The sequence below is a fragment of the Branchiostoma belcheri genome, unplaced genomic scaffold (genome assembly GCF_001625305.1).
Source record: "Branchiostoma belcheri isolate BF01 breed outbred unplaced genomic scaffold, Haploidv18h27 scaffold69, whole genome shotgun sequence".
In the NCBI taxonomy this organism is placed as follows: Eukaryota; Metazoa; Chordata; class Leptocardii; order Amphioxiformes; family Branchiostomatidae; genus Branchiostoma; species Branchiostoma belcheri.
Genome location: NW_017804342.1, coordinates 1,061,296 through 1,087,949, shown reverse-complemented (window position 1 = coordinate 1,087,949; position 26,654 = coordinate 1,061,296). Strand labels below are relative to the sequence as shown.

Here is a 26,654-nt window from a genome sequence, read left to right as displayed (position 1 = left end):
AATATAGACACTCTTTCTGTGAAATTTTCATAAAGACCATTTATTTCTGTCCCCACAACTTCCTTATGAATGTAAATAGGTACTAGTAATAAACTACAGAGAATGACATTGTGCAGAAGGAAACAGTTAATCAAGCAATTGGATACATTTTGAAAACTGCTAGATGTTTAAAGTAGCATCCACTACCTTCTGTCAGTGACTAGTTAGGATGACATTGTGTAAGACTTCCCAAAGGAGAATGTATACAGACTTAGGAAGGAATGTACATATATAATGTTGCATTTTGCTTGTTTCTTGATACATGGGGGATAAGCTAGGAAGGCCTTTTCATCCCTATTTTGGGTTTTGGGGAGCTGGTTAGACATTTTATGATTTTCTTCGAAATAGACATACTTATGTCACATTGTAGCACTTTCTTTGCTACAGTAATAAGACAAATAACTTGAAATTCCAGTAGGTGTCAGGAAGACAGGTATTGTACTTCTGATATCCATATTGACATGCCAAATTAGTAATGATTTCTACACGGTTCCAGGTGTAATGTACAAAAAAACAAATGCATCAAGATAATTACGTACACTGAACCATATTTTGTATCTTTTGTCACTTTTGCTAGTTGTTATAACATTCTACTCAATGTATGGTACAGGTTCATATATAAAATCACATCTTCAAATGGCTACGTCTACTCCTTCTTTTGTTTCTTCTTGTTCCCGGGGCTCTGTTTGACTTTTCTTCTTTTTCCCGGGCTGGGTTTCTGCTGCCCTTTGAACGTCTTGGCTTTGGGAAGATCAGGAGACTTTCCAGACTTCTTGTTTTTAAAGAAGAAGCGTTTTTTCTTGGATTTGTTGGATGGTGAAGTGGGTTGAGTAGGGCTCTTCTGAGGAGAAGCTGATGACTTGGGAGGTTCTGTAGATGGTTCAGAAGTTGTCTTAGCAGTTGTCTCACTGTTTTCTTCTCCTTCCTTTGCCTTGGGTTCTGAGGGTAGGAATAAAATGTGTGAAATGCAACAAGCTGTGTGGCCTAAGGGATTATGAAAACAGAGATGGGCAAATTTGCCCTATACATCATATATCAAAATATGCAAGATTTGTGTCCCTAAATTGTAACATCAATTCCAATATCTGAATCCTGTATTCAAATTTTTGCTAAGCGGTGCACACAAAATGACCTTTGAATTATTCTGTAGGACATTTGGAAGCCTATGTGATTACCAATTGGAACCCCGTATGCGTCATGATACCGCTAGTTATCACACTGGCCTGAACACCCGTATCGAATATTATTGTGCATGACATACATGTACTTATCTTCTACTTTTTTATTTTTCAAATAAAGAGCATGAGACTTACCTTGTCCTGGGATAGCGTTGGAGAATTTCTTGAGCTTTGCGACGAAGAATCCCTCCATGTTGTGTGTGTGTGGGTAGAACCGCCGGGTCAGCTTCAGTGTCGGGTGGAGCCTGTATTCACGGAACCTAATATTGTTCAGAAAGAGATACATGTTAAGAGGGGACTTGCTCATTTTTTCATACACAAAGAGCATATTTTACATCTTTGTTAACTATTTCACTACAGCAAACTGAAATCCTTATACATGATTTACAATAAACACATATTAGGAAAGAACTTTATCTGCTATGCTTTTTTTGCCAACAACTCCCAAATATTGTTACAATCTTTGATTATTTTTTTATTGTGTACAGCAAAAACACATACTCCACAAAAATAAAGTCACTGCAAATAGTACTAGATTAAATTGTACTATCTTTTTTATGAAAAGATTTGATAAACATATGAAACTGTGATGAATGCTAAAATACCATAAGCACAATAGGTGACAAATGAGATGTAGAAAAAACATATTTTGTGTCTTACTTTGTGAATCCCTCCTTGCCAAAGTCCAGTCCTGTCGGCACTAGTTTGACGTTCCTCTTCTTCAGTGCATAGTCGACCACCCACTCATTCTCCTCAATCTGACATGGACATAAACAATGGATGTTGTTAGAGGAATACAATGCAATTTCAACGGCAAAAACTGGATTTTCAAGGTCAATTTTCTGATAATTCTTTTAATGCATAAAATGAATCAACCCTATCCCATAACATACTGATATCTGTCAGGCAGAAATGCAATGTCACTAAAAGAAAATGATTGCTTGTTTCATGTCATAGGCTGGGTCTACCTATTCATTTGTGGTACCAACAAATAGGGACTCCTCAGGTAGCTTGTTTCTGGGCTGTTTCAAACTCTAAGTACTAAATGATGATAAAAATGTCCACAAAGGGATACAATATTGATTGCTTCAGACATCAATGCTTGATGCTTGAAAAGATGCTTGAAAAATATTGATCACTAAAGGAAGGGCTAGTCAGAAGGTTTTCCATACCATGACAGAGCAGGTGCAGTACACAATGTAGCCACCAGAAGTCGACTTTGCATCACAGGAGTCGATGGCTGCCAGGATGAGTTCCTTCTGCAGGTGGGCATGGCGCTTGATATCGGCATCATCCTGGTCACAGAGTAGGACAAAAATTAGACTTGCTGTTCTTCAGATTATAAACTGTTTTTTCTATTTTACTACCCCAAAAAATAATCAAATCCTTCACTGGAGCTTGATGCAGTACAGTCAAAGTTGCTGAAGCAACCAGGTCTATCAGCCAACCATCTAGCCATGAAAACTGCTTGATGCAAGCATTAAGCAAAATCTCTTTGGTTGCTTAAGTAACAGTTTTCTTGTGTATCTCATAACCTTGAAGTTCATTGACATACCTTGTTAGTTTTGATGGAAGGGTCTTTGGAGATGACTCCTGTTCCTGTACATGGTGCATCCAACAGTACACGGTCAAATCCACCAATCACCTGCACCAAAATAACAATGTTTGTTTGCCTGTTATTTTCTATACATAGATGTCAAGTACATGCTGTATGCAACTGTACAACAGTGCCTTTACATTATTTTTAGGTGCACTGGTGCACCCACAGTCCAAGCATTAGCAGCACAGCTCAAATTTCGGACAGGAAAAGTACATCAGATTTTTCACTTGTGCACTCGCAGTCAAAAAATTAGGTGCATAGCTTGCTTTAACTCTGGGTGCATATACATGTAAGTTCATATGTAACCAGTTTTTGAACCCTGAATGACTTTGACTGAGAGCCCTAAATTTTTAACTAACTAAAACAAGTGTTCTGCCAAACCTTTGGGAAATGTCTCCCGTCGTGACAGCTGACAACAGTGTTGGTTACCCCCAGACGATGTAGGTTCCCCACGATGGCCTTCACTCTGTCTTTGTTCACATCATTGGCAAACAACATCCCTGTGTTCTTCATCAGTTGAGCTGTAGGGAAAACATTGGGATCATTTTTGCTACATAAGACACTACATGTAGGAGTCTAAATAAACATTCTGTTGGCTGCTTATCCATGTTTCTTTAATCTCGATGACCATACGTTACTCTGACAAATTGTTCAAGCACAGGTACAGGTCTGCAACTGTACTTAAACCCCTGTACCTGTACCTGTACCTGTACTTGTACAAACATGCCATTCCATAACAAAGTGCTGTTATCATACCGATATATGTAGTCCGCCCCTTAGCTATAACCCTTAAAATGGATGCCATGAGTGTTGAATGAAATTTATTCTATCTATAAATAAATGCTTAGAGATGATTCTGAATTTTTTGTGACTTTTAAAACCCTAAATGTGCAGCTTCTAAAAAAGCCATTCCAAAACAAATTGGCAAGATCGTACCGATATAAGTAGTCTTCCCCCCTGGAGCTGAGCACATGTCCAGAACCTTCTCCTTCTCCTGCGGAGCCAGCGCCATGACGGGCAGGAAGCTGGCTGCACCCTGCAGGATGTAGTGGCCTGCCAGGTACTCAGGAGTCGCACCTGGGAACAACAGGGTAATCACTTTCTCTGGCAGAACAAACAGGAACTGCAGTGCAGATGCAGACATACTGATGCACGCACATATAAACACATAAAAAGGATATAGTGTCCAGCTAGGTACATTGTACCTGTACTTTGGGGTGGCTCCTGGAAACAACAAGGTGATCAAAGATTCATGCCCTCTGGCATAACAAACAGGTACTGCAGTGCAAAAAAAAATACACACAAACTCGCATAGGATGTTACCATAACATTTTACCATAACAAAAATATTTCATCCAAGCAACATTCTAGTAGCCTGGATGCCAGACTGTTGCCAGGGCCAATGTATTATTTCCTTGGGGACAGGTTGGCCTGGAGCCAAGAAGCTAGCCTGTATACTAGCCCTGGCTCCCAGGCTACATCCTTAGCAATAGTGTTTGATAAAATAGCACCCATTAGTATATTAAGTAGACCTAAGGACCCAGGCCTTACCGATGGGCACAGCAGAGTCGTACACCACCAGTCCTACTTTAGACCACTTCCCGACAGGGTCCAGGTTGACTCCCCTGTTGATGAGGGCCTGGGCCAGGTCCCGTCTGCGAGTCTTCAGGGTGTTGGTCCTGATGGTCACGGGACGGTCTACCTCACACGCCTCCAGGAACTCTATCACCTAGACATGCATACAACTGTTCTCATACCATTGCAAGTAATCTGTGAATAGGTTGGTGAGTCACTGAATAAAGAGACTCAGTAAAACAATCAGAATTGCCCTGAGTAAGGTGGCAGACGGTCACCGAAACGTCGGCTGAATAAAACACTTGGTGTTGCAATGAGAGTCTCTTTATTCATGGCATGTTATGTTATGGATGACTGGCATGTTGATTTTTGCCTGATTTGGGGGGAAAAACTGTTTCCTTCCAGCAATGGTCAACATAATTTAAGTCTCAATGTAGTTGTAGAAGTGACACTAGTGCTGAAGTCTTAAGTGTACTTGTAGCAATGCCAGGCTACACTTTCCTGGTATATCATTCTCTGCACTTCGTAAATAGGAATGGTGGTAGCTGTGATACCATGTTCTGTAGCTTTTCAAGTCCCATACAATTTCAGTTATTTCTACATCTTTATCAGAAATGCTTCCATACCTCAGCTAGTGGAAAAAGCTGCATGATTTTCTCCATGAGGTATTCGTTGTAGCTGTAGTACAAACACAGGTCCTTCTGTAGGAGCTGGACATACTCCTTACGGGGCCTGGAAAATAGCATCAGTGTGGTATTAGCAAACACACTACTCTCACAACTTGTAATACTACCGGTAGTATAGTTTTATTGACTTTGCATTTGGCCTAGCCTGATACTTCTAGATAGCAGCTCTCCCATTGATAAGCCTTCACTATAAATAGCCCCTTACAACAAGAGATTGTGTAACACAGGCTAGCATTTGGCTGTTTTATATGTAACCTACATACATTTCTTTGAGTTACAAAGCCATACATATACATGGCTACAGTCAATACTACTAGCTACATATACCAGGTATCTATACAGTAATCGCAGTGATGCATCTTGACATTACCACCCCTTTGTCTGTACCTTTCGTCTTTCCGTTTGTTGTTGAAGTCTGCTAGAACAGCCATGTTTTCCTTGATGCGCATGTGGATCATGGTCAGGTCTGGGGGCTGCACACGTACAGCGATGGTCAAGGTCAAATAAAAACACCTCTGTATTTACATTTGACAGTCCTACAGACCGACAAGCATTGTTATAATATTTCTAAGTAATTATACCAGTACTAGTGCCAATCAGCAAATCCTCATTCTAGCTGACGAACCCAAAATTGGGCACATCTGTTTCAGGAAAATTTGGGTAATTTTTATTATTTTTTTGGGGGGGGGCTATCTTTTTTTACAAATGCTGGTCAAAAAGGATATTTTCCTTCTCAATCTCCTGGCCACTGGGCAGAACAAATGTCTCAGCTTCCGCGATGTTGGTGCGAAGTTCCTCCTCTCCTAGTTTCCTGTACAGACACAGAAGAGTTTTCTTTTTGTTTAAAAGCTTATAAAAGACATTTTGTACACAAGAAAACAGTTACTCAAACAACTGGGTAGATGTTTAAAAGTTATACAAAATCCATCCAGTTGCCAGAGCAACTGTTTTCTTGTGTATCTCATTACCTGGATGTCTTGCCTTCATTGACATTCTATACAATTAACTTATGACAAACATACACAACTTGTACGAAAAAACTGTTGCAATCCGATGAAAAGTATATCAATATCTTACTCTTCTCTCTGTTGCTTCTTTTTCAGTTTCTTGGCAGCCTTTTCTATGGGCAGTAAGGCTTCATCTTCCTCTTGCTCTTCTCCATCATCATCATCACCATCATCATCGCTGCTGTCAGAGTTGTCTGAGTCATCTTCATCTTCTTCTCCCTCTGAGCCATCTTCATCATCAAGAAACTCATCTGCTGGCTAAAACAAGAAGAAGGACTATAAGATGCAATAAAACTCTACATGAAAACTATCATTAAACCACTGCATTAAACACTACGGATGTCACATCTAGTCTCAAGGTGGCAAAACAAAATAAATATTCTGGATAAGGAAATCTGTTTGATATTGACATTTACTGCCATTTCTTAGGATATATTTGTCATGAAATAGCCCCCAAACAAGCTGCATGACTGAGGCATCTCTTTATTTTTTAGGAGACTGACCATGTCATCATCCGAACTTTCATCATCCAAGTCCAGTTTCTTCTTCTTCCCTGCAAGACGGAGCCAGGACTTGTTCTCATCAGTAAAGCCTGACGCAGGATCTTCATCCTCATCATCATCATCTTCCTCATCCTCATCTTCTTCTTCCTCCTCATCCTCTTCCTCTCCATCCTCATCTTCCTCTTCTTCTTCCTCCTCCTCTTCTACATCATCCTCCTCCTCACTGTCTTCCTCCTCCTCCTCATCTTCCTCCTCCTCCTCTTCAATATCACTGTTCCATTCATCACTGTCACTGACAGACCCACTACGTGGCCTCTGTTTAGGGGGAAAAATATCAATACTTTTAGAGATTGCTGATTAAACAAAGAGTGATAAATGCTACTTGTCATCACAACTTTATAACTGTGTCAGGGTCTCCTGCTTGCAGCATACCCTGGGTGCCAGACTAGTTTCAGGCCGCTAGCCGTTTACCTTCGGCAGCCAGAAGCCCCTTGCCCGCCTATCTACATTATACCGCTGTGGGGGAGTTGAGCACGAGGGGAGTTACCAGCCCTGTGTCGGGGAGGGTGGTATAGTATTGCACACTGACACCCGCGGAGGCTGGCACCCAGGGTACTTGCAGCAATACTATAATCCAACATTGTATATTAGTTATTTACTACTACACTGTACTACTACTCCTACTATAATAATTATAGTACAAATATGGCACTAAATCATGTACCTTCTGTCCTTGTGACAGTCCCAGTGTTACTGGTACCTTCTTCTGTGCTGCCTTAGCAGCCCCCTTGTTGACTGCCTTCTGCATCCTTTTGGCCAATCTGTGTTGGATACATTTAACTTATACATGTGCCCATCATCATTTAAGTTTAACTTGCAGGTAAAATTATAAACAACTTGCAGTTTGGGACAGAAACCGTTTTGATTGTAGATAAAATTCCTAACAACGAACTTGCCATATTGCATCATATTTTGAGCCCTGATGTTGGTCTACCAGCAAAATTTGCCCCATAAATTAAGTTAAAATGCTGGGAATAATATTTCAAAATATAATGAATTGAGGAAAAATTGTTACCTTTGCTTTTGTCGGCTCGATAGTATCTTAGATCCACTGTCTGAAACGAGAAGCAGTACAGTTACAAATGGGCAGTTTTATTATATTGTAATTTACGGAAAGCTGTTAGAATGCTAACGGGGGGTGCCCTAATAGACCCATTCGACTTTCACGGATCGCATAAACTGCATACGTCACAGGGGGTACATTTCGAATAGAAACTACGTCACAGGGGGGACATTTCGAAAGTTCCTTTCACAGATTGCATAAACTGCATACGTCACAGAACAAAATAACCTTAAATTGTTGTACGGAATTCCACCATGCAAAGTTGGTGCCAGTTTTCCTGTCATTTCCGCATATATTACAGAGAAAAAAAGACACTACCTACACTTTAGTAAAAAAATAATTTGCCAGGGGGGACACCGCGAGCGCAAGCCGCGTTCGACTTCATCGTTCTAGAACGATGTTCTTTCGAAATGTCCCCCCTGTTACGTAAGCAGTTTATGCGGTCCGTGAAAGTCGAATGGGTCTATTCCGACCTATGTTCCATGCAAACGCACAGACCTTTGGTAATAGTTTATCTGACCAAAACCACGTGCAACATGAGATATAATATTGACAGATAAAGATCACAACGATTAAAGCTGCACAGCTGTGTATTTCACTTGAGTGTAGCGCCTTGCACCCAAGCGTAATGGCTCACGAAACACACGGCAGTTTTTTGGTCATTTTGCCGGTGGAACGTTCTATCGCAACAGGGGTGCCCTAATTCCGACCTAGTGTTTAACACAGGTCGATCTGAGAAGAGAGTTTAGATATTATAATACACAGATTATGACTAAAACAATCTACAACTGTTTTCTGTCCCAAACAAGTCCTCTTTTTACGATTACGCGACTTGCTCCAAAGCGGCTGTTTGAAAAGCAAAACCTGCATTTTTGACACGCTCGTCAACCCCCGAACAAGCGTCGAAATAATTCACACAGATTTTTCACTCGTCTGTTGTCGGAGTGTAGGAACTAAAACAAACTTTGTGAGATTACCGATATCAACACAAAAACATTGTCCATTCTTGTGATTATTTTTAGGCACGTGCTCCCATGCATAACGCCGCAACAAGGATTTTTCAAACTAGTTCGGTATTAGGGATGGGTCGGAATTAGGGCACCCCCCGTTAATCTTCCATCAAAGCTTTCTTACCACTGCATCTAAAATTTTGTTACCTCTGAATTTTAATTAAAGCAACATTTACCCAACCTAGTTCACAATCTTCAGTCAAAACGATTATGAAGAAAATTCATCATTTGACTGTCATCTATACTTTTTTGGGGATGCCCAAACATCAAATCTATTTCTTACTAACGCAGGTAAACTATCACACAGATCACATCATGCCCCCCTCCCACAACTCACCCTGCTGCAGCAGTTGACGCGGCATCTGTGGTGGTTTCTGTTTCCTCGCCTTCCTCCCGGGACCTTTTTTCTGGGCCTCGGAAGGGTCTGGTCTCTTCCGACCCATGGCTGGGCACGATTTGGTCCTCAAGATCGGAGAAAAGCCGCCAAAACTCGGTCTGCAGACGAAAAACTACAGCAGCTAGCAGTCGACACGGCACGTGTACCAGCTTGTTAGTGATGAGGGCGTCGCATACACGCGTAGCAAATTCATCGATATCATTCTAGTAAACATCAAACAAACACATAGTATACTTTTCTTGTTAGTAAATAAATATTCATTTATATTTCTTAACAACAAATTGAATAGTTTTGTCAGAGTTTTAAGATTTCGTTGGTTTTGTTACATTTATTTGTTTGTTTCAACGCCTTCACTTGGAGTGATACATTTTGTGGTGCCTGTGGCTATTGACAGGATCGTCCTGTCAATAGCAGAAAATATTGCACTGCTGACAGGATAGTCCTGTCAATAGCAGAAAATATTGCACTGCTGACAGGATCGTCCTGTCAATAGCAGAAAATATTGCACTGCTGACAGGATCGTCCTGTCAATAGTAGAATAATTTGCACTGCTGACAGGATTTTTTCCTGTACAGCAAGTGTCAAATTTTTCTACTATTGACAGGATCGATAAAATTTTGGTATTTTTATTTCATACTGGAAATTTTGGGGTGGGCGCTGGTTCGTGTAGATCTTATGTAGGTGTTATTACTAGTTAGCATGTATGCTATTAGGCCATTTTTTACGATCCTGCGCTGCGGCCCCTGCAGATCGTCGTGCATACATTGATCCCCCGCTCGGTAGCGCCCTTTATTTCGGCCAATTTCTACTATTTTTCCAGCGATCCGCGGTGCCTGGTAGAGGCTAGTCGGGGCGACAGTAAGCCATTACGGCCGGCGCCGCGGGAATGACACAGCGGCCCACCGGCGGGTACGAGACAGCGCGTCGGGGTGAAAGCATGGCGGACAAGGTCTACTCGAAACCTTACCCTGCAATCAAGAACAGCCACCGTATAAACAATATGGCCTAGCCTGGATGCCATCCAGGCTAACTACAGCAGTGCTATAGACGAATTCCAGCAAATTGACTTCCTTCAGTTATTTAAGTATAGACGTGTGTTGCTTGGTCCATGAGGGGACCCCGAGGTGATAGCTTACTGATGAGTGAAGGGGTCCCCCAGGCCCTGGGGTCTCCGATCAGCCGAGTAGGCGGGCAACACAACAGTACGGTATTCCCTGCGTAGTCTCCACCAGACTCTTTTGCAGGCTGAATAAATAGTAGAAAAAAATAAAAAGTCGACCCTCTATGGCCGACCAACTCCCCTGGCTAGCTATACTCTTTTTATGCCGATTTCTACAATTTATTACTCCGTGAAGGAGGTCAGGACCTCCGGACGGAGTGTTGTGATCGACTGATTTTTCATGTTCGCAGTCAAAACACTGGGTTCTCTTTGTGTAATCGGCACGCAATTTTATACGCCGTCTGCGGGCATGCCCGTGTTGATGCACGAATGTGTATTTTTGCCGTTGCTGCTTTCGCGGTCAATGTAATATTGCAGACGCACCCCTACAATTACGAGGCGAATTGGAATGGTCCAGAAAAACGCGTTGTTTGGAATAGCAGTGGGGGGGGTGGAACTTCATGCAGATACGGGGTGGTTTTTATAAGTGGTTCCAGATGTTTTTGCCCATGGTTAAGAGATGCCAAGTTTTTTGGAAGATGTTCGCAGCCAAAACGCATTCTTCCGTACGTCGCATTTCTGTGTAATTTCGCATGTGGTGTGGCATTATGTCCGGGATGATGCACGGCTTTTTATTTTTACCGTAGCTGTTTTGATATTGAAGTAAATGCATATTTTAGAAACATCCCTACTTTTACAATCCTGTGGAATAGGCCGTAGGTTTAGGCAGTTGTCTGGTAGCAGAGGTACTATAAGCAGATATCCTGGTTATCTGGCCGGCGGTAGTAACACTCGCGGTGCTTACCGCAACTGTTGCTGGAATTTGTCCTGTTCCAGGCGCGCTTAATTAGGTACAGGCACGGTAAGACGGTGGGGCTATCTTTGTTACTAGACACGACCATGATAGTCCTATCTTTATGTGAATGCAAATATTGTGTTTGTTTAATTAAAATGAACTTCGAACGTGAAGCACAGTATCTTTACACGCCCTGGGAGCAGTAATGGATTTAGCTCTTTGTATGTTTTATGCTTGTGACGCGCCCTCATTGTATTAACCGTTGCCTAATTATAATGTCTGCACAGTAGGTCTGGCGTTGACGCTTGGGATTTTGTTGAAATATATAAAACTTCACGGAGGATTGTTACCTATGGCTTCTTGTTCAGACTTCAAAAGAGTCTGGTGGAGACTAAATAGATCTAAATCGTAAATAGTCACTGTTACTTCTAGGTCCTCCTGTCCAGTCAGTTGTAGAACTGTATTGCGTAATGTCATCATCATATTAGAGTAGAGTAGAGTAGAGTAGAGTAGAGTTGTTCAGGCCGGGTAGGAGTCCTGTTCCAATATTGAGGAGACATAAATGATAACTATATTGCACAACAATAGTACAGCGTACAAAGTATAGCATCTACTGGTACATAACATAAATTTCAACTATACAGACAATGCCATAGAATTTGTGGATGCCCTTTCCAATGCCGGTTTTAGATTCCATTGTCATGCAAGGATCCAAGCAGACGTATCGATCGGGCCGGGGGGGGGGAGTTTTGGCCAATCACAGCTCGCAAAAAGTTTGCCCGCCTGTTTACTCGAAAAACTATGTAAACACAACTGCCTTCGTATTTCAGACAGCTTATGCGTGAAATTCGCCTGTATTTATATTTTGAGCATGTCTAGTTTTGACATGTATCTGCTGGAGTACTCTGTAATGATAATAACTAGCTGTTAACGCGATGATAGCCGCCATCGTGAAACGCCTAATCTACAGTACAGTAGCATATGCCTTCTGACTGAAAAAAATGAAAACATGGTTAAAAAAAATGAAAACATGAAGAAATCATGTCAATACAGCCCAAAATGGAAGATTTAAAAAATCCTGTCAATAGTGCCAAAAATGGCACTGCTGACAGGACGATCCTGTCAATAGTGTCAAAAATGGCACTGCTGACAGGATCGTCCTGTCAGCAGTGCAGTATTTCCTGTTATTGACAGGATCGTCCTGTCAGCAGTGCAGTATTTTCTGCTATTGACAGGATCATCCTGTCAGCAGTGCAGTATTTTCTGCTATTGACAGGATCGTCCTGTCAGCAGTGCAATATTTTCTGCTATTGACAGGACGATCCTGTCAATAGCCTCAGGCTTTTGTGGTAGCTCAAAGAAGAACGACGTAAATCCCAAGTTACCTCAAAAACGCATATTTTTTACCCAGTATAAAGAGATTAAGAAGATTTAATCAAAATCTCTGAACTGATCGAAGAGAAACCGTTAAGGGCGTTGTTTTTGCTCAAAAGACGGTCCAAAAGTGGTGTCGTAAAATGACGCCAGGCTTTTAAGTGCCGCAAAGTGGGCTGGTCCATGCACCAAGATGGCGGCGGCGAACTGGGAAGAAGTGCAAGTCGCTCTCAAAGAAAACCGGCGCGAACTCGTATTATCTGGCGCTAACATTGACCAAAAAATCAAACTAAACGGAGTAGACCCTGCAATCTACCAACTGCGCCTCTTGAACTTCCTAGAAATCAGTCGCACATGTATGTCGGAGCTGTCTGAAGACTTAGGAAATCTGACTGCCCTGCAGAATTTGATCCTGCACAGTAACAAACTAACGCAGCTACCTAACAGTCTAGGTAAACTACAGCAGGTGAAGGTGTTGGACGTCTCGCAGAATGAGCTGGAGAGTCTACCTGACACGGTAGGACAGGTGTTGTTGTTGTTGAAGGAATGGCTCATCCTGTCAATTAGATATACAGTAACTTGCATTTTAGCATACCGGGTAATAATTTTTTTAGCATTTTTTTTATACAGGATGATCCTGGCAAATATATAGTGCAGAATTTTCCACTATTGACAAGATCAGCTTGTCAATAGTCTCAGCCCTTCGTTAATCTGCTCTCGCTCTTCGAAAGATAGTCCTATGTGCTTGCCGTCTTGCTTTTGTTTTTTTTTTAATATTTTTACCCAAAATTATTGTCAATTTTGTCTGTCAAGGTTTACAGATTGGTTTAAAAATTTTTCCGCCACACCCCACAAAGTTCTGGCAATTGACAGAGAAACGGATGCTGAATAGAGCCCTGATCCAGCATACAGCTCCAAAGTCCCCGTGTGAGTTGACGTTACGCGTAGTTGGCCCTCTTCCCTCAGCCATAGGTTACATGCATGCTTCTCTGTTCCAGATAGGGCAGATGGCATCGCTGAGGATTTTGAATGCCAGCTGTAATCACCTGAAACAGCTGCCTGAACTCGGGCACCTGGAGCACCTGGCTCATCTGGACGTGTCCCACAACCAGCTGGTGCACCTGCCTGATGACATGTACAAGCCCGACAGGTGGGTTAGTCACCATGGTAACTCGCAGCTGATTTATGATGTGTTCAACATTTTTTTATACTGTCATATTGTTGTATAGGTTAGGCAATACTGACCTGATTATATGGATGATGCCCACTCGCACATTAATCTTTGTTCATTGCCCCCAAATCTGCAACCAAATGTTTGAGATGACAGATGTCAAGGGAAAAAAAAAGATGCCAAGCAGCCATAGAAAGGAAGCAGGAATCAAATTAACATTTGCTTGCACCACCAAGTCTTTCAAAGTCAAAGCTTACAAACGTGTCAATATTGAGAGTAAAAGACATGAATGTGCTGTAATATTATCAAATTATCATTATTATCATTCTCTTCCAGCCTCCTAGCTGAGCTCCATGCTGGGAGCAACAGTCTAACAGAGATCAGTGCAGAGATTTCTGTCCTCCCGGCACTGAAAGTCCTGGACATGTCTGAGAACAGGATCACCGAGGTTCCTGCCCAGCTGTCTGCCTGTGGCAAGTTGAAGGTGACCAAAGCAGATTTTAGGGCTTAAAAACCAGTCAATATTATAGTTACATGTACTGTCTACATACCATGTTGAAACTATATTATCCTAATGTATATTGATATTCATGGAGCAGCAAAAACGGTTACTGGTAGGATCCTGGGCTGATTTTTGAAGCACCACCCAGAAAATAAAGGACTTGTTTCTGCACTGGCTGTTTCTACACTGTAGCAAATGGCCAAAGTATGCTGATTCAGATGCAAATGTGCTAATGTGGGACGGTGTGTGTCAGTATCATACAGATTGCCTTATTCAGAATATTCCAGTTTTGTCACCATAAAATTGTATTTGACGCCTCTAAAGGAGCTGAATCTAAAGGAAAACCCGCTGAAGGACAAACGTCTGGATAAGATGGTGAAGCAGTGTCAGGCTAAAGCCATCCTGGACTACATCAGGCAGAAGGCAGGGGGCGCTAAGGGCAAGTAGGTGGCTTACAGATGTTCTCTTACTCAACTGCTAATAAAACACTTCTAACACAACACTTTCATAGAAACTACAGTTGCTAAGTTTAAGATTTGCTATTTGACTTGAAGAGAACCTATCCCCTAGACTAGACTTCACATAACCAGTTGAATACTTAAGCAAGTTTAAACTATTTATGTTTAGCCTGGTGTGAACGCAAATTAACTGGCTCCATAAGGGTTTTTACTGGTTCTGCCAAAACCACTTGGAGATGAGGTTTAAGCCAGATTCACTCAGATAGAAATATAGATAAATTCAAAATAAGGCTCCCCTTACTGCTTGTCACTCAAAACGTATTGTTGGAGTGCAAACAATACCTTCATTCTCCAAGTTGAACTTATGTTGATCTATGTAACTACATGTACATGTATGTTCTTTATAATCTCTTGTCCAGAGGAAAGGGTAAGAAGGGGAAACACGACAAGCACAGCGGGGGTGACCAGGCCTCAGACCTGGCCGTACAGATGGACCGAGTGCTGCAGGTGACGTCCACTCCTCCGGACAGTCCTGACCAGATCAGGGTAAGGACTACGTCTGAGAAGGTTTTAGGTGTTCAGAGATGGCAGTTTTGAGCTATTGATTTGACAGTAAACTACTCAATTAATGATCCGTAATATTCATTAGCTGTAAAATGAATCCCCCCTGTGGCACCTGCAGGTGCAGGTGACAGCTGCGGCGCTCCAGGTGCGACCCTACCTGGTGTGCTGTGTTCTCCACAACCTGAACCTCGATGCACCTGAGGACTTGAGGCAGTTTCTGGCCATCCAGGTAAGTTTCTTCACAAGTCATACCTTAATAAGCCTGTCAAGACTGAGCAAAACCAAATGACAACTGCATCTCTTCAAATCTTGAATCTGATAAAGTGATATTCTATAGCTGACTTAAACAACTAATACAACAAAGGGTTTTAGTATTTTTTCTGACACTCTAATGTTAAGAATATGCTGTATACAGGTGTTCCTTTGTGTATGTGATCAACACAAGTATTCAGATGTACCAGTGCACAAATTGGGTACACAGCTCCAACTTTGAGTCCACAAAAGTGCATAATATGCATTCAGTATTTTGAGCCCTGTCCTACCCGTATTAAATTGAGTGTGAATATGTTGTGACCTGTGCCTTGTACAGAACCAGCTCCATGACACCCTCTGTGGGAAGAGAACCCAGGCCACCATCGCCACCCACGACCTGGCCATGGTCAGCAGTCCGCTCACCTTTGACGCCAGGGCACCAGCGGAAATTTCAGTGAGTAGCTGGGAAAGCTGGAAGTTGGAATAAGTCTCTCATGGTGTCTACTGCCTTGTCATGAATGTGTATTATGAACAAATGAATGAGCATAGAATGAAGCCACAATTAGAAGTCCAGGTTATACCAGCGTTTACATAAATGATAGTCCAACCCTCGAGCAAGGAGGACCACGAGACGTTAAATGGATAGTAAGTGAGTGAGTGAGTGAGTGAGCCATGAAAAACATACAAAAAAATGCTAATAGCTTAATCAACAGCCAGTTTTAAGTTACTTTCTTGGTTTATTTTCGTCTTAATAAGTCTGCTCGACAAGAAATTGTTGATTGTTTTTTGGTTGTTGATTATTGTTGTTGTTGTTGTGCTAGATTCACCCCCTGGGCCGTCAGAAGGAGATGACATCGCTGACGGTCCTGCGAGTGTTACGGAAGGAGGCGGACCAACAACGTCGTGACAAACACAGGAAGCAGGTGTCTGGGATCCACAAGTAAGCTTGGTACTTTGCTGGGGCTGTGTTAGGCTACAGACAGTAGGCTACCGAGTTTCTGTTGAAATAACTGTAAGTTGTCTTGTAAATGCACAATCATACACTAAAAACAAACTGTGACCACATAAAGATTTCCATGCATTATACACAGACTCTTGGCGTACTCTTTCTGCTCTACAATTTGGAGGCTTTTCTCTCTTACATCATTTTTACCTCTTAGTAAGAAAGAAAATGTAGTGAATGAATGTGCCTGGCCTCATTACTACGATTCTGAAGCCATTTTGTTACTTGATGGACTAATCTTTACATGCACTGTCAAGTCTGTAAGTTAGTGTAACAACTGAGCTTGACCAGACATAATTGATTGTACTTTGTTTTCCCATCCTGTAAGGTACCTGGACCTGCTGAACAGGTATTGGGAGCTGTACAGCTGTCTGGAAAATCACTGTGAATTTCACTGTAACAACTGGACATAAATATACATTAGACATTGTACTTTGTTTTACCATCCTGTAAGGTACCTGGATCTGCTGAACAACTTTGAGCTGTACCCCTGTCTGCTGGACAGCACTGGTGCTGTCATCTCCTTCCCTCCTATCACCAACAGCCAGAAAACTAAGGTACACATGTATGTATGACAGCACAAATAGACTGTTCAATTTCTCAATACAAGCAAAAGTAGCTCACCTCAAATTGTGACTGAAAATTCTTATTTCCAACCAATCTTCATGAAACACATACTTTTGTTAGATAATAGGTTAGAAAAAAAATGTTTTCTTTTTCTATAGATCAGTTATACCACCAAGTCAGTGCTGGTAGAGGTGTCCAGCTCAACAGACCTGGCTGTGTGTAAAACTGTCATGGAGGAACTCCTGAAGCAGACTGTGGAGATGGGACTGTGTGGGTCACTCACGGACACTAGTACCCAGGCTGACACCCAGACAGACACCCAGGCAGGGGCACAGGTTAGTGTGGGAGTGATGGGTCTGCATGGGTCACTCAGACACCCACGCTGACACCCAGGCAGAAGCACAGGTTAAGCTGGGAGTGGTGGGGCTGTGTGGGTCACTTACACACCCAGGTAGAGAGTCTTGAAGTGATGGGTCTTTGTTGGTCACTAAAACACCCAGGCCATAAGGCACAGGTTGATCTTTCAGGATCACTCCCACATAGGCACCCAGGTAAAAACATGGGTTAGCATTTTAGGTAACTGATCAATTTTAGCTCTTTTGTAAGCCGTAAAGAGACTTTCAGAGTGGGAAAAGGAAAAAAAAAATTGGGATGAGGAAATCTGTCTGATCTCATGTTGATGTTTCCTGTGTCATTTATGTTTTTCATTTTGGTCATCATTTAATTTCATAAAACATTTGCAATAGCCTAAAAGTAAAAGCTGAAGAAGATTGACTTTGAAAATCCAGTTTTACTGTCATGAAATTGTTTGTTTGAAGGCAAAAAAAGAGAACACAAAAAACATTGCTGACTTGTATTTTTCAGGGCGATGGTCCGAGCGGTAAGGTGTTAGTAGTGGAGCAGGTACGAGTGACTGGCGGGGACGGACAGCTCCGAGTGCTGTACCCCTCCCGCACAGACCTGCAAATGGACTCTTCCATCCTCACCGTCCTCAGATAGCTACAACTTCGAATATACTCCAACTCAGAATCTGTATGTTATTCCCAAACAAACAATTTTCATCAAAAGGATGTACCCAGTTTTGTTTGGTTTCAACTCCTTGGTTTAAACAAGGAGCTTTAAATCTTGGTTTTAATAATACTATTGCAAGTGGATTTTTCTTAATGGCATCTGTCAACCAAGAAGCATCATTGGGATGTATGAAAATGTTGGTTTATGTTTACTAGTGGCCATTACCTGGATGTTGTGCCCTCCTTTTTTTACCACCAACTTTTTCTATGACCAGTCCTGATGCAGTTTAAAAGATGTACATGTAGTACAGTTTTGTAAGCCTCTTTGTTGAACTGTTGCAGTAAGTTTTGATTGCATTGGTTTAATTCCCAAATGGAACTTTGAATATTTCTGATGTTGACTATGATAAGGATTTGCTTTAACAAAGTTGTCAAACAAAAACTAAGAGACGTGCAATTAAGAAATGCTACCCAGATTGTTGATATCAAAGACAAAGAAGTCTGTACAACTGGATAGAATATAGCAAAGCATTTTTTTCTGGTCAATAGTCAGTTCTACAAAATGCTGTCACGCTAAAGAAAAAATAAAAGAAATTACAGATGCATATTGAAGTGTCACCACACATATTTGATATACTAGTGCAAACAACACACATCATCTTCTAATACGTCTTCATAATGCACACCAACAGACAACATAAAGCTTGATTACAATAAAACAAACTGATTCAATAAGTGGGTTCATGTTTCCAACTGTGCATGTGCAACAAATGCCAAAGTTATTAATAAAAGGACCTTCGGAATTAAATAAAACATGGTCAGTATTAAATTAAATACATTTACATGTATATATAACATGATTGTCCATATCTACTGATAGCCTAACTGTTCAATCCAAGGTCTTTTGGTTGTGATCTAGGAAAATCTTTCAAGCTTTACAAACATTAGAGTAAGTTGGTGAATAATAAAGGTGTAGTGTATAACTAGTTCACCAGTCCCGATGACATAGAACTCAGGAACATCTTGCAAGCTATTGTCTCAACAGCCCCTCCAACTCTGTCCTGCCACTTGCTACATAATGACATCTAACACCACATAGTGTCTGCATCACAAGTTACTATTACATAATAATGACAGCCCTCTGGTCCATGTCATTGACCATATATGTTTGGAGAAGAAGAAACAGCAAAAGCAATTATATGTTTTCCTTCTGCAGGTAAACATACTATAGGAGGGCCTGCAAGGGGGGGGGTCCCGATGACGCTCTACGCTGAATTCGGAAACCTCTCGATTACACTTTACGATAAATTCCAAGTGGCTACAACGCATTACATAGAATTAAAACGGCGAATACGCTCTACGCAAATTGCGAAGAGCAGTCTGTCTACGCTCTACATAGAATTAAAACGGCCGGTTACGCTCTACGGAAAAGGGCTTGCGGGCCCCCCTATAGGTGTAGTGTACAACTAGTTCACCAGTCCGGATGAGAGAGCAGTAAGTCCTCCCCCACCGGCCCACAGTTTCCACACCAACCCCCACATCGGCCAGAGGCAACCTGGACAATCACAAAGTTAAGATCACATCAACATGTCATTGTAGGCCATAGGTATAGTCATCATCAACTCACTGATACCATAACAATGTATTGTTAACAATGATAAACAGTCTTCGCTATAGAGTGAGCTTTCCCAGTTTGCTTTATTTAGTAGTTTTACCCTTGCTTATACCTGATTCATATTATGATCCACAAATTTGCAACTTGTTGTAGGCAGCAAGAAAAGAAACAAGAAAGGAAAGTTATCTCTTCAGTTTTACCCCACTGAATACATGTAGACATCGTGACAACAGCCACTTCTCAAGCTCCCAACCCTGTGGTTCATAGACAGAGCAGATCTTTTGGTAGCTCCAAAGACAGTGTCGAATTGGCCAGGCCCTTGGGTGACAAAATAGTAACTTGCAAATTTGATACTGTCTTTGCAGCCACCAAAAGATCTGCTTGGAGATTAAGATAGGGTTGCTAACCACTGGACTATGCACGCTACAAGATGTAAGTAACCTACTGTTCTATCCGCGGAGATGGACATATCATTGATGGTGAGTTCCCCCGGCCAGGTAGCAAACATGCCCCACTGGACACCTGGGGCCAGCACAAATTCTGTCCCGGTCAGATCCACCTGAAACGTCCCCTTGGCACACCCCTGTGTGGGGGAGTAACAGTCCCCGGCCATCCCGTATGGTACATATTTACCTGTTGGGCAAACAGTAAGTGAATTCTTATACATCTTTTCCAAAGTTGTACCTGAGCAGCCTCTACCAGACTTCAAAAGTGGCTGGAAAGAGTAGAAATTGGCCAAATAGACAGATAACATGCCAGGGGAGTTGGTTTGGGAGAGGCAAAATCAGTGCAGAATCAGGGGGAATAAGCTATAATTTGTCAGTTATAAAGATTAACACCATTTGGCGAAGGTATGAGATCGAGGAACTCTAGTTATGATCTACCTTCAGTCGTGGCAAAGGTGTAGTCATCCAGTATAACCCTGACGTTGGAGTCCTCAAAACTGATCCTGACTTTGCTGAACTTTGTGGTGCCAGCCATTGCTCCCCAGTACCCCTTCAGATCGTAAGAAAAAAAGAAACAAATGAATAACATGTGATTATCTTATATCGTATCCGAAGAAAAAATCAGGAGATCTAGCTTTGGCCAAGCTTGACTATATGGATGACATGGCTTGGCGCATCAGTTTTCAATCCCCCCAAAATTTTAAAGTTTGCAGCCATACTGTCACATTTCCAAACCGGGCCTGGGTCCCAGCTGGGCAGTTTTGATTAACGAAAAAAAAAAGATTTATATCAATAATATATGCAAATAGTTCCCATTATCAATTTTTCAAAACGTTTTTCTGGTTTGTTGTCTTTTATATCATACTTTCTGTTCCATAAGACTTGCCCGGCTGGGCCCCGGTTTGGAAATGTGACCCCACCATTGGGTACTTGGGGTTGAAAGGAAAAGAAGATGCCAGGAGAAGGGAAGCAAGACTCAAATTACCACCAAAGTCTTCTTAAGTCAGTCTAAAAAAGTCTTTAAGATATGGAAGAAGAAAAAAAGAGTTTGTCACTTACGAATAACGGCCCGGTGCATCTGTACCAAATGGCGCCGCTCCACTGCAGTCTGGGCCCGTATCGATGGGCGAAGTTGTTGTCAGGTCCGGCGGGGAGGGTGAGGAACTCCTGCGGGTTGTCGGATGACATGTTGTGGCAGTAGACTCGGACAGATGTGTCTTGGTGGGCGGAGAAGGGGTACAGGGTGTACTCGCCATCCTCGGCTGAACCACGACGGGCCTTCATTTCGAGACAGGACGCCGCCCCTTGTAACAAAACGTGTTCTTCAGTGTTATTTTCGTAGTAGACGTACCTGAATCTGTATCATTATAGCCGGTATAACCGCCCTTCGGCGTAACACACCAGCTTAACACACCAGATATTGTTAATAATGAGTACAAGTAACTTAATTTAACTACTTCCTGTCCTTCCTTTTGATTCATTCATTTATTGATTGATTGTAAGGTTTGAGCTGCTCACACCAGGAAGGACCCTACTCTTTCCGATAAGTGTGTTGGGTTCTTTAATATGCTCAAGGTGTGGCTCTTCTCAAACACAGGGACTCCGGCTTTACATTCCATCCAAGACGTCCCTAATCGAAGGTAGGTATGTATTTTCACCTGAGTCAAGTGAGGAAATAGGTGTAAACTTAAAATTGCCTTTCCCAAGGACACAACTTGGAAAAGTCGAGAGCGCCAGTCGAATGTTTGTGACTGAGGTTGTCGATACCTTCGATGCTCGCAGACGCAAACTAACACACTCTTTCACCAATCGGCTCCTCAACAGTAATAACAGAATCATAAAACTCGCAATCCACTCAGACTTATCATCCACCAGTCACTACTGGGATCACTATATCGGCCTTGTCTACCGGTAAGGCCCTTCTCGTTTGTATATGTACCGAACCCTACCGTTTTTACTATGTGTGCACCTTGTTATTTTAATTGTTTGTCTACTATGGGCCAATTGCGCCTGAAATAAAGAATAAAGAAAGACAACACTGGCACATTCCAAGGATTCGAAGCCAGAACCTTAAGATTCCGTCACCACATACGTACAAGACCTCCGAGCCACCTCCGTTATGTATAAGGGTGAGAAGACACAAGTATTTGTGCATCTATAGTTCTGACATCTTTGAAACCTACAAATGTACCTCTGCTTGTACCTGCGGATGCCAATGTGAAACGGTCCCACATTACCTACTCCACTGCCCCATGTACAACTCCCAACGATCTACTCTCCTTGGCAAACTATCCAGGCTCATAGGACACACCCTAGACTTTACAACTCTTTCTGACAACGCAAAAACTGACCTTTTACTCCGTGGCAGTACCGCATTCTCATCAGTTGTTAACTCCAATATATTATCACTTACCCAAAACTTCATCACCACATCAGAACGTTTTTAAAAGATTTCAATTTCCCCCTTTCTTATTTATGTACTGTGTCCTCTTTGCCATCATTTATCATTGGGTGGGGAACCGGACCTGCGCTCTTGAATTTCCTGTATTTACTGTTTTTGACTGTCTTAAAGTTGCGTTTGTTTTTTTCTTTATTATATGTATTTATTTCAGTGGTGCCATCAACATAAGTGCTTTCCACTTGAGTGCGGCACCACCATGTCCTGTACCTTTTTCTATGTGAATGAATAAAAAAAATGTACCTCTGCACTGTGGATGAGAGAGAGTTAAGTTTCCCTGCGGCACGCAGTACCCACACCAACCTCCACATCGCGCTGAGGCAACCTGGGTAAATAACGTATACATAGAAGAAAACGTCATTATATTATAATGTTTCTAAGATCTTATTGTAGAACAAATGCGTAGTACTCCCACTGATGTGAGCTTCGGCCTCACAATTAACTCTGAAACACAATGACTTGTACGTTTTGACATAACTTCCAGGCTGAATCATCTCACCAAAAATATTCAATTTTAATATCAAGAAAATAACTTTATTAATCTTTGGAAAGTCATACAAAATAACTGTTCAATTTCATTACATGTAAGCGGACCAACAGAGGTCAAAAATCAAGATTATGCATCGGGGATCCAGCAACTGTATGTCAGTGATGTCAAAGAGGTGAGGTCAAATAGTAGTCAGCAAGTTTCTTGCAGTGATGATGAATCCTCTCGCGTACACAAATGAGTTTTCTCGTTTATCTTTTATGCTTTGTGTATATATAGATAGGCGACCTACCTTTCTATCCTCAGAGATGTACATGTCATTGATGGTGAGTTCCCCCGGCCAGGTAGCAAACGTGCCCCACTGGACACCTGGGGCCAGCACGAGTTCCGTCCCGGATAGATCCACCTGGAACAAAGATGTGCAGCCACAGACGGGCAGTTAAGAATTGCGTTCACTCTCCCAAAGGCCAGAACCGAACGCTTCAAACAGCCCTTCTTGCAATCTGCGATTGGACTTTACATTACAACATGTCAATTTCATTGTGCCTCTATTAGCCTCGGTCCTTTGCGTTGTTTTGTATTGCAATCCTTATGTATATAGACCTATACTACACAAGTTTTACATCTTTAAAAATGTCCTGCTTTGTAACCTTATGTAAACACCGCTAACAAACTTTACATAATTCTGGGAAGGCCCTACCAATGTATGTAATTTTAAGAAACAATAATTATAACTAGAAAGGTAACATTTGCAAAGCAAATGCATAATGTTTACCTTCGCATATGGTCTGCTCTGTTAATTCTACACTCAAACCAAGGAGCTTCCATCTCCATGGAAGCTCTTTGCTCAAACACATTCAGATACATGTATATGGTGGCAGTATTCTAAATCCCTCCTCCTATAAAATTTCCACATGATGTAACCCAACACCAGTAACCATGGTGACAGACGTCTGGTTCAGGTCACTAACCTTACTTGTTTGGAGAAGAAGAAGAGAAAACAGAGCAAAAACAATATGTTTTTCTTCGGTAAGCATAACAAACCTGAAACGTCCCCTTGGCACATCCCTGTGTGGGGGAGTAACAGTCGCCGGCCGTCCCGTATGGGATGTAGTTGTTGCCTGTTGTGCCAAAGGGAAACAATTGAAAGCGAATCCCTTAAGTGATGACATTCCTAAATGGTTACCTGTATCACAACATCACCATTATAGTAGATGTCAAACTGTGCCTGACTCATGTAACGGTCACATTTGTAGCAGATTGACGTAATGTAATAACGGCCATTTCGTATAAGTTTTGATGCCGTAGTATTTCCAATTAAGGAGGTATGACTTCATCTTCATCTTTGCCGGGGCTCTAAGATGTTGTACAAGCCCCGGCTACACCCCCATATAGCCCCTGTTGGGGCACTTTGGGGGGGGGGGGAGGGCCTTGGTCTAAGGCGGGCAGGCCTCCAGCCTGGCCCGGAAGGACTCAACGGAAGGAATCAACGGTGGACTAACAATGATCTAATTATAAAGATATCTCATTAAGCTATATGGCTACAGCAAGTAATTCTGACATCAGCGCGCGCATTAATTCAGGAAAAAAAGCAAGAAAATTGTTTGCCCTCGCATTAGATTTGGAGTCTGTTGAGGATGTCATCCATAAAATTTACTTGCTGTGGCTTTATAGAAGTAAAGACTGAAAGCCTTTTCCGTAGCTACTAACGTTAACAAGGCAGCTAATATAATACAGCGAATGCGGCTCTAACAAACGAAATGGCAAATATACAATACACCATTCTGTCGACTGACTTTAGACTGCGGGCCCACTCTTCCAAACAATTAATACAATAGCAAATATTATACTGGCCATGTTAACTCGGCCATCACTTCGTACTATACATACAAAACAACATCTACCTTCTGTCGTGGCAAAGGTGTGGTCATCTTGTATGATCCTGACCTTGGATTCTTCAAACGCGATCCTCACTTTACTGAACTTTGTGTACCCGGCTTCTCCCCAATAGCCCTGGAGATAGTAAAAATATAGATAGACGCTTCCCATATAAGCCAGATTTACACTGCATTAAAAAAAAGATGCTGAATGTACAGTTTATTCCATTTCGTTAATTCTGTCACACACACATACACACGTGCGCGCACACACGCACACACACGCACACATACACACGCACACACACGTGCGCAAATACATCCCAAACAATAGCATCTACCGGGCTTCAGAAGGGACTGGAAAGAATAGAAATTGATCAAATAGACAGGGGAGTTGGTCTGCTAAACGACCAACTATACTCCTTATATAGGTTTATATTACCTCCTTTATAAAGGGTTGTCATGATCACTTACGAATAACGGCCCGGTGCATCTGTACCAAATGGCGCCGCTCCACTGCAGTCTGGGCCCGTAGCGATGGGCGAAGTTGTTGTCAGGTCCGGCGGGGAGGGTGAGGAACTCCTGCGGGTGGTCGGACGACATGTTGTGGCAGTAGACTCGGAAGGGCGTGTCCCCGCATAAGGAGAGGGGGTACAGGGTGTACTCACCATCTTGGGCAGAACGGCGGCTGGACTTCACGTCAAGGCAGGACGCAGGATCTGATGAGGAAAGTTATCATTTATTTACTAAAAAGGTAAACTTTGCAAGAAAATACATAATACCTTCACATGGTTTCGCCTAGCAATTGTATTACAACAGTAAAAAAAAATACTGCATTGTTATAATCTTATAGCCTCTACCAGGCTTCGGGAAGCGACTGGAAAGATTTATAGAAATTGGCGTTGCTGCCCTGTACATGAACATGTACTCTTGCATGCCGGTCCAACTCCCCCTGGCATAACTTTATCATCTGTCTATTTGGTCAATTTCTACTCTTTCCAGCCGCTTTCGAAGCCTAGTACAGGCTAATACAATTAATCAAGTTCAGTTTTCTAGTTAGGCAACATAGCCGGAAAACTATACACTAACAGATTTTACTAGAAATATAATTTGGTCTTTGTAACGTCTAGCGCTTCATTTGGGCACATTTATTAGCCAAGCAAGGAGAATTTTGCTACCTAAACGTTAGATCAAGATAAGATCCAAGAACGTTTTTAAGGTTACAATTGAATGCCTTCTTGTTCGGCAAGAAGATTCCGGCCAAGCAGTACTGCAACAAAGATTTGTAAATCTTACCTGCAGACAAAAGGCCCGTCTCTGCCAGGGAGTTTAACAACCTGCGGGTGTTCACAACCTTCAAATTCACCTCATCAACCCTCACCTTCACTTCTTCCACCCGCCCTGTTGAAAATCACATGGTCGAAATCTTATTAGTTTCAAATCACAGATATTGCGCTTGTTACGTTGTTAATCGGATACTGACGCAACTGTTTTTCTATCTGTTGGTTTCGCGGTTAGGTAGTAGGGAGAACGTTAAAAGATGCTAAAATTGACAGACAATCACACAATACATTCTACTATAATGAAGAACAACAGAGAAAGAAAGCACATTTACTAACTTTTCAGGTGAGCCGCTTGCTGTGTAGTTATTAATCCGAAAACCTCTGGACCCCACCATAGGACCGAAATACACAGGAACACTAAAGCCTTGCTGCAAGTCCAGTTGTCCATACTTGATCTTGTTCAATGGAGAATAAAACAAAGAGTTGGAAGTTTAAAGAAATAATTGTAATTAAT

At 42.0% G+C, this 26,654-nt stretch overlaps 3 protein-coding genes across 3 annotated transcripts; 1 reads left to right on the top strand and 2 right to left on the bottom strand.

The window, feature by feature from the left end:
* Positions 1 to 53: 53 nt before the first annotated feature.
* Positions 54 to 9,298, bottom strand: LOC109484174 (25S rRNA (cytosine-C(5))-methyltransferase nop2-like). The gene is made up of 16 exons (XM_019787399.1): positions 9,059 to 9,298; positions 7,664 to 7,703; positions 7,313 to 7,409; positions 6,589 to 6,903; positions 6,156 to 6,343; positions 5,804 to 5,889; positions 5,466 to 5,559; positions 5,019 to 5,124; positions 4,369 to 4,546; positions 3,754 to 3,894; positions 3,199 to 3,338; positions 2,773 to 2,862; positions 2,390 to 2,512; positions 1,878 to 1,975; positions 1,353 to 1,477; positions 54 to 978 (listed from the first exon to the last, which is right to left on the bottom strand). Exons 1-16 carry the CDS (start codon positions 9,162 to 9,164, stop codon positions 686 to 688), a joined length of 2,220 nt encoding a protein of 739 aa, XP_019642958.1. The 5' UTR covers positions 9,165 to 9,298; the 3' UTR covers positions 54 to 685.
* Positions 9,299 to 12,584: 3,286 nt separating this feature from the next.
* Positions 12,585 to 18,273, top strand: LOC109484176 (leucine-rich repeat-containing protein 47-like). Its single transcript, XM_019787400.1, has 11 exons — positions 12,585 to 12,964; positions 13,446 to 13,597; positions 13,955 to 14,102; positions 14,445 to 14,563; positions 14,998 to 15,124; positions 15,261 to 15,371; positions 15,732 to 15,848; positions 16,216 to 16,334; positions 16,852 to 16,954; positions 17,123 to 17,299; positions 17,829 to 18,273. The coding sequence occupies exons 1-11, from the start codon at positions 12,641 to 12,643 to the stop codon at positions 17,961 to 17,963; spliced, it is 1,632 nt and encodes a 543-aa protein (XP_019642959.1). The 5' UTR covers positions 12,585 to 12,640; the 3' UTR covers positions 17,964 to 18,273.
* Positions 18,274 to 19,383: 1,110 nt separating this feature from the next.
* Positions 19,384 to 25,816, bottom strand: LOC109484115. Its single transcript, XM_019787336.1, has 10 exons — positions 25,786 to 25,816; positions 25,332 to 25,576; positions 24,885 to 24,993; positions 24,025 to 24,101; positions 23,273 to 23,386; positions 22,737 to 22,818; positions 21,095 to 21,339; positions 20,474 to 20,585; positions 20,035 to 20,222; positions 19,384 to 19,529 (listed from the first exon to the last, which is right to left on the bottom strand). Exons 1-10 carry the CDS (start codon positions 25,814 to 25,816, stop codon positions 19,446 to 19,448), a joined length of 1,287 nt encoding a protein of 428 aa, XP_019642895.1. The 3' UTR covers positions 19,384 to 19,445.
* Between the last annotated feature and the right edge of the window lie 838 nt (positions 25,817 to 26,654).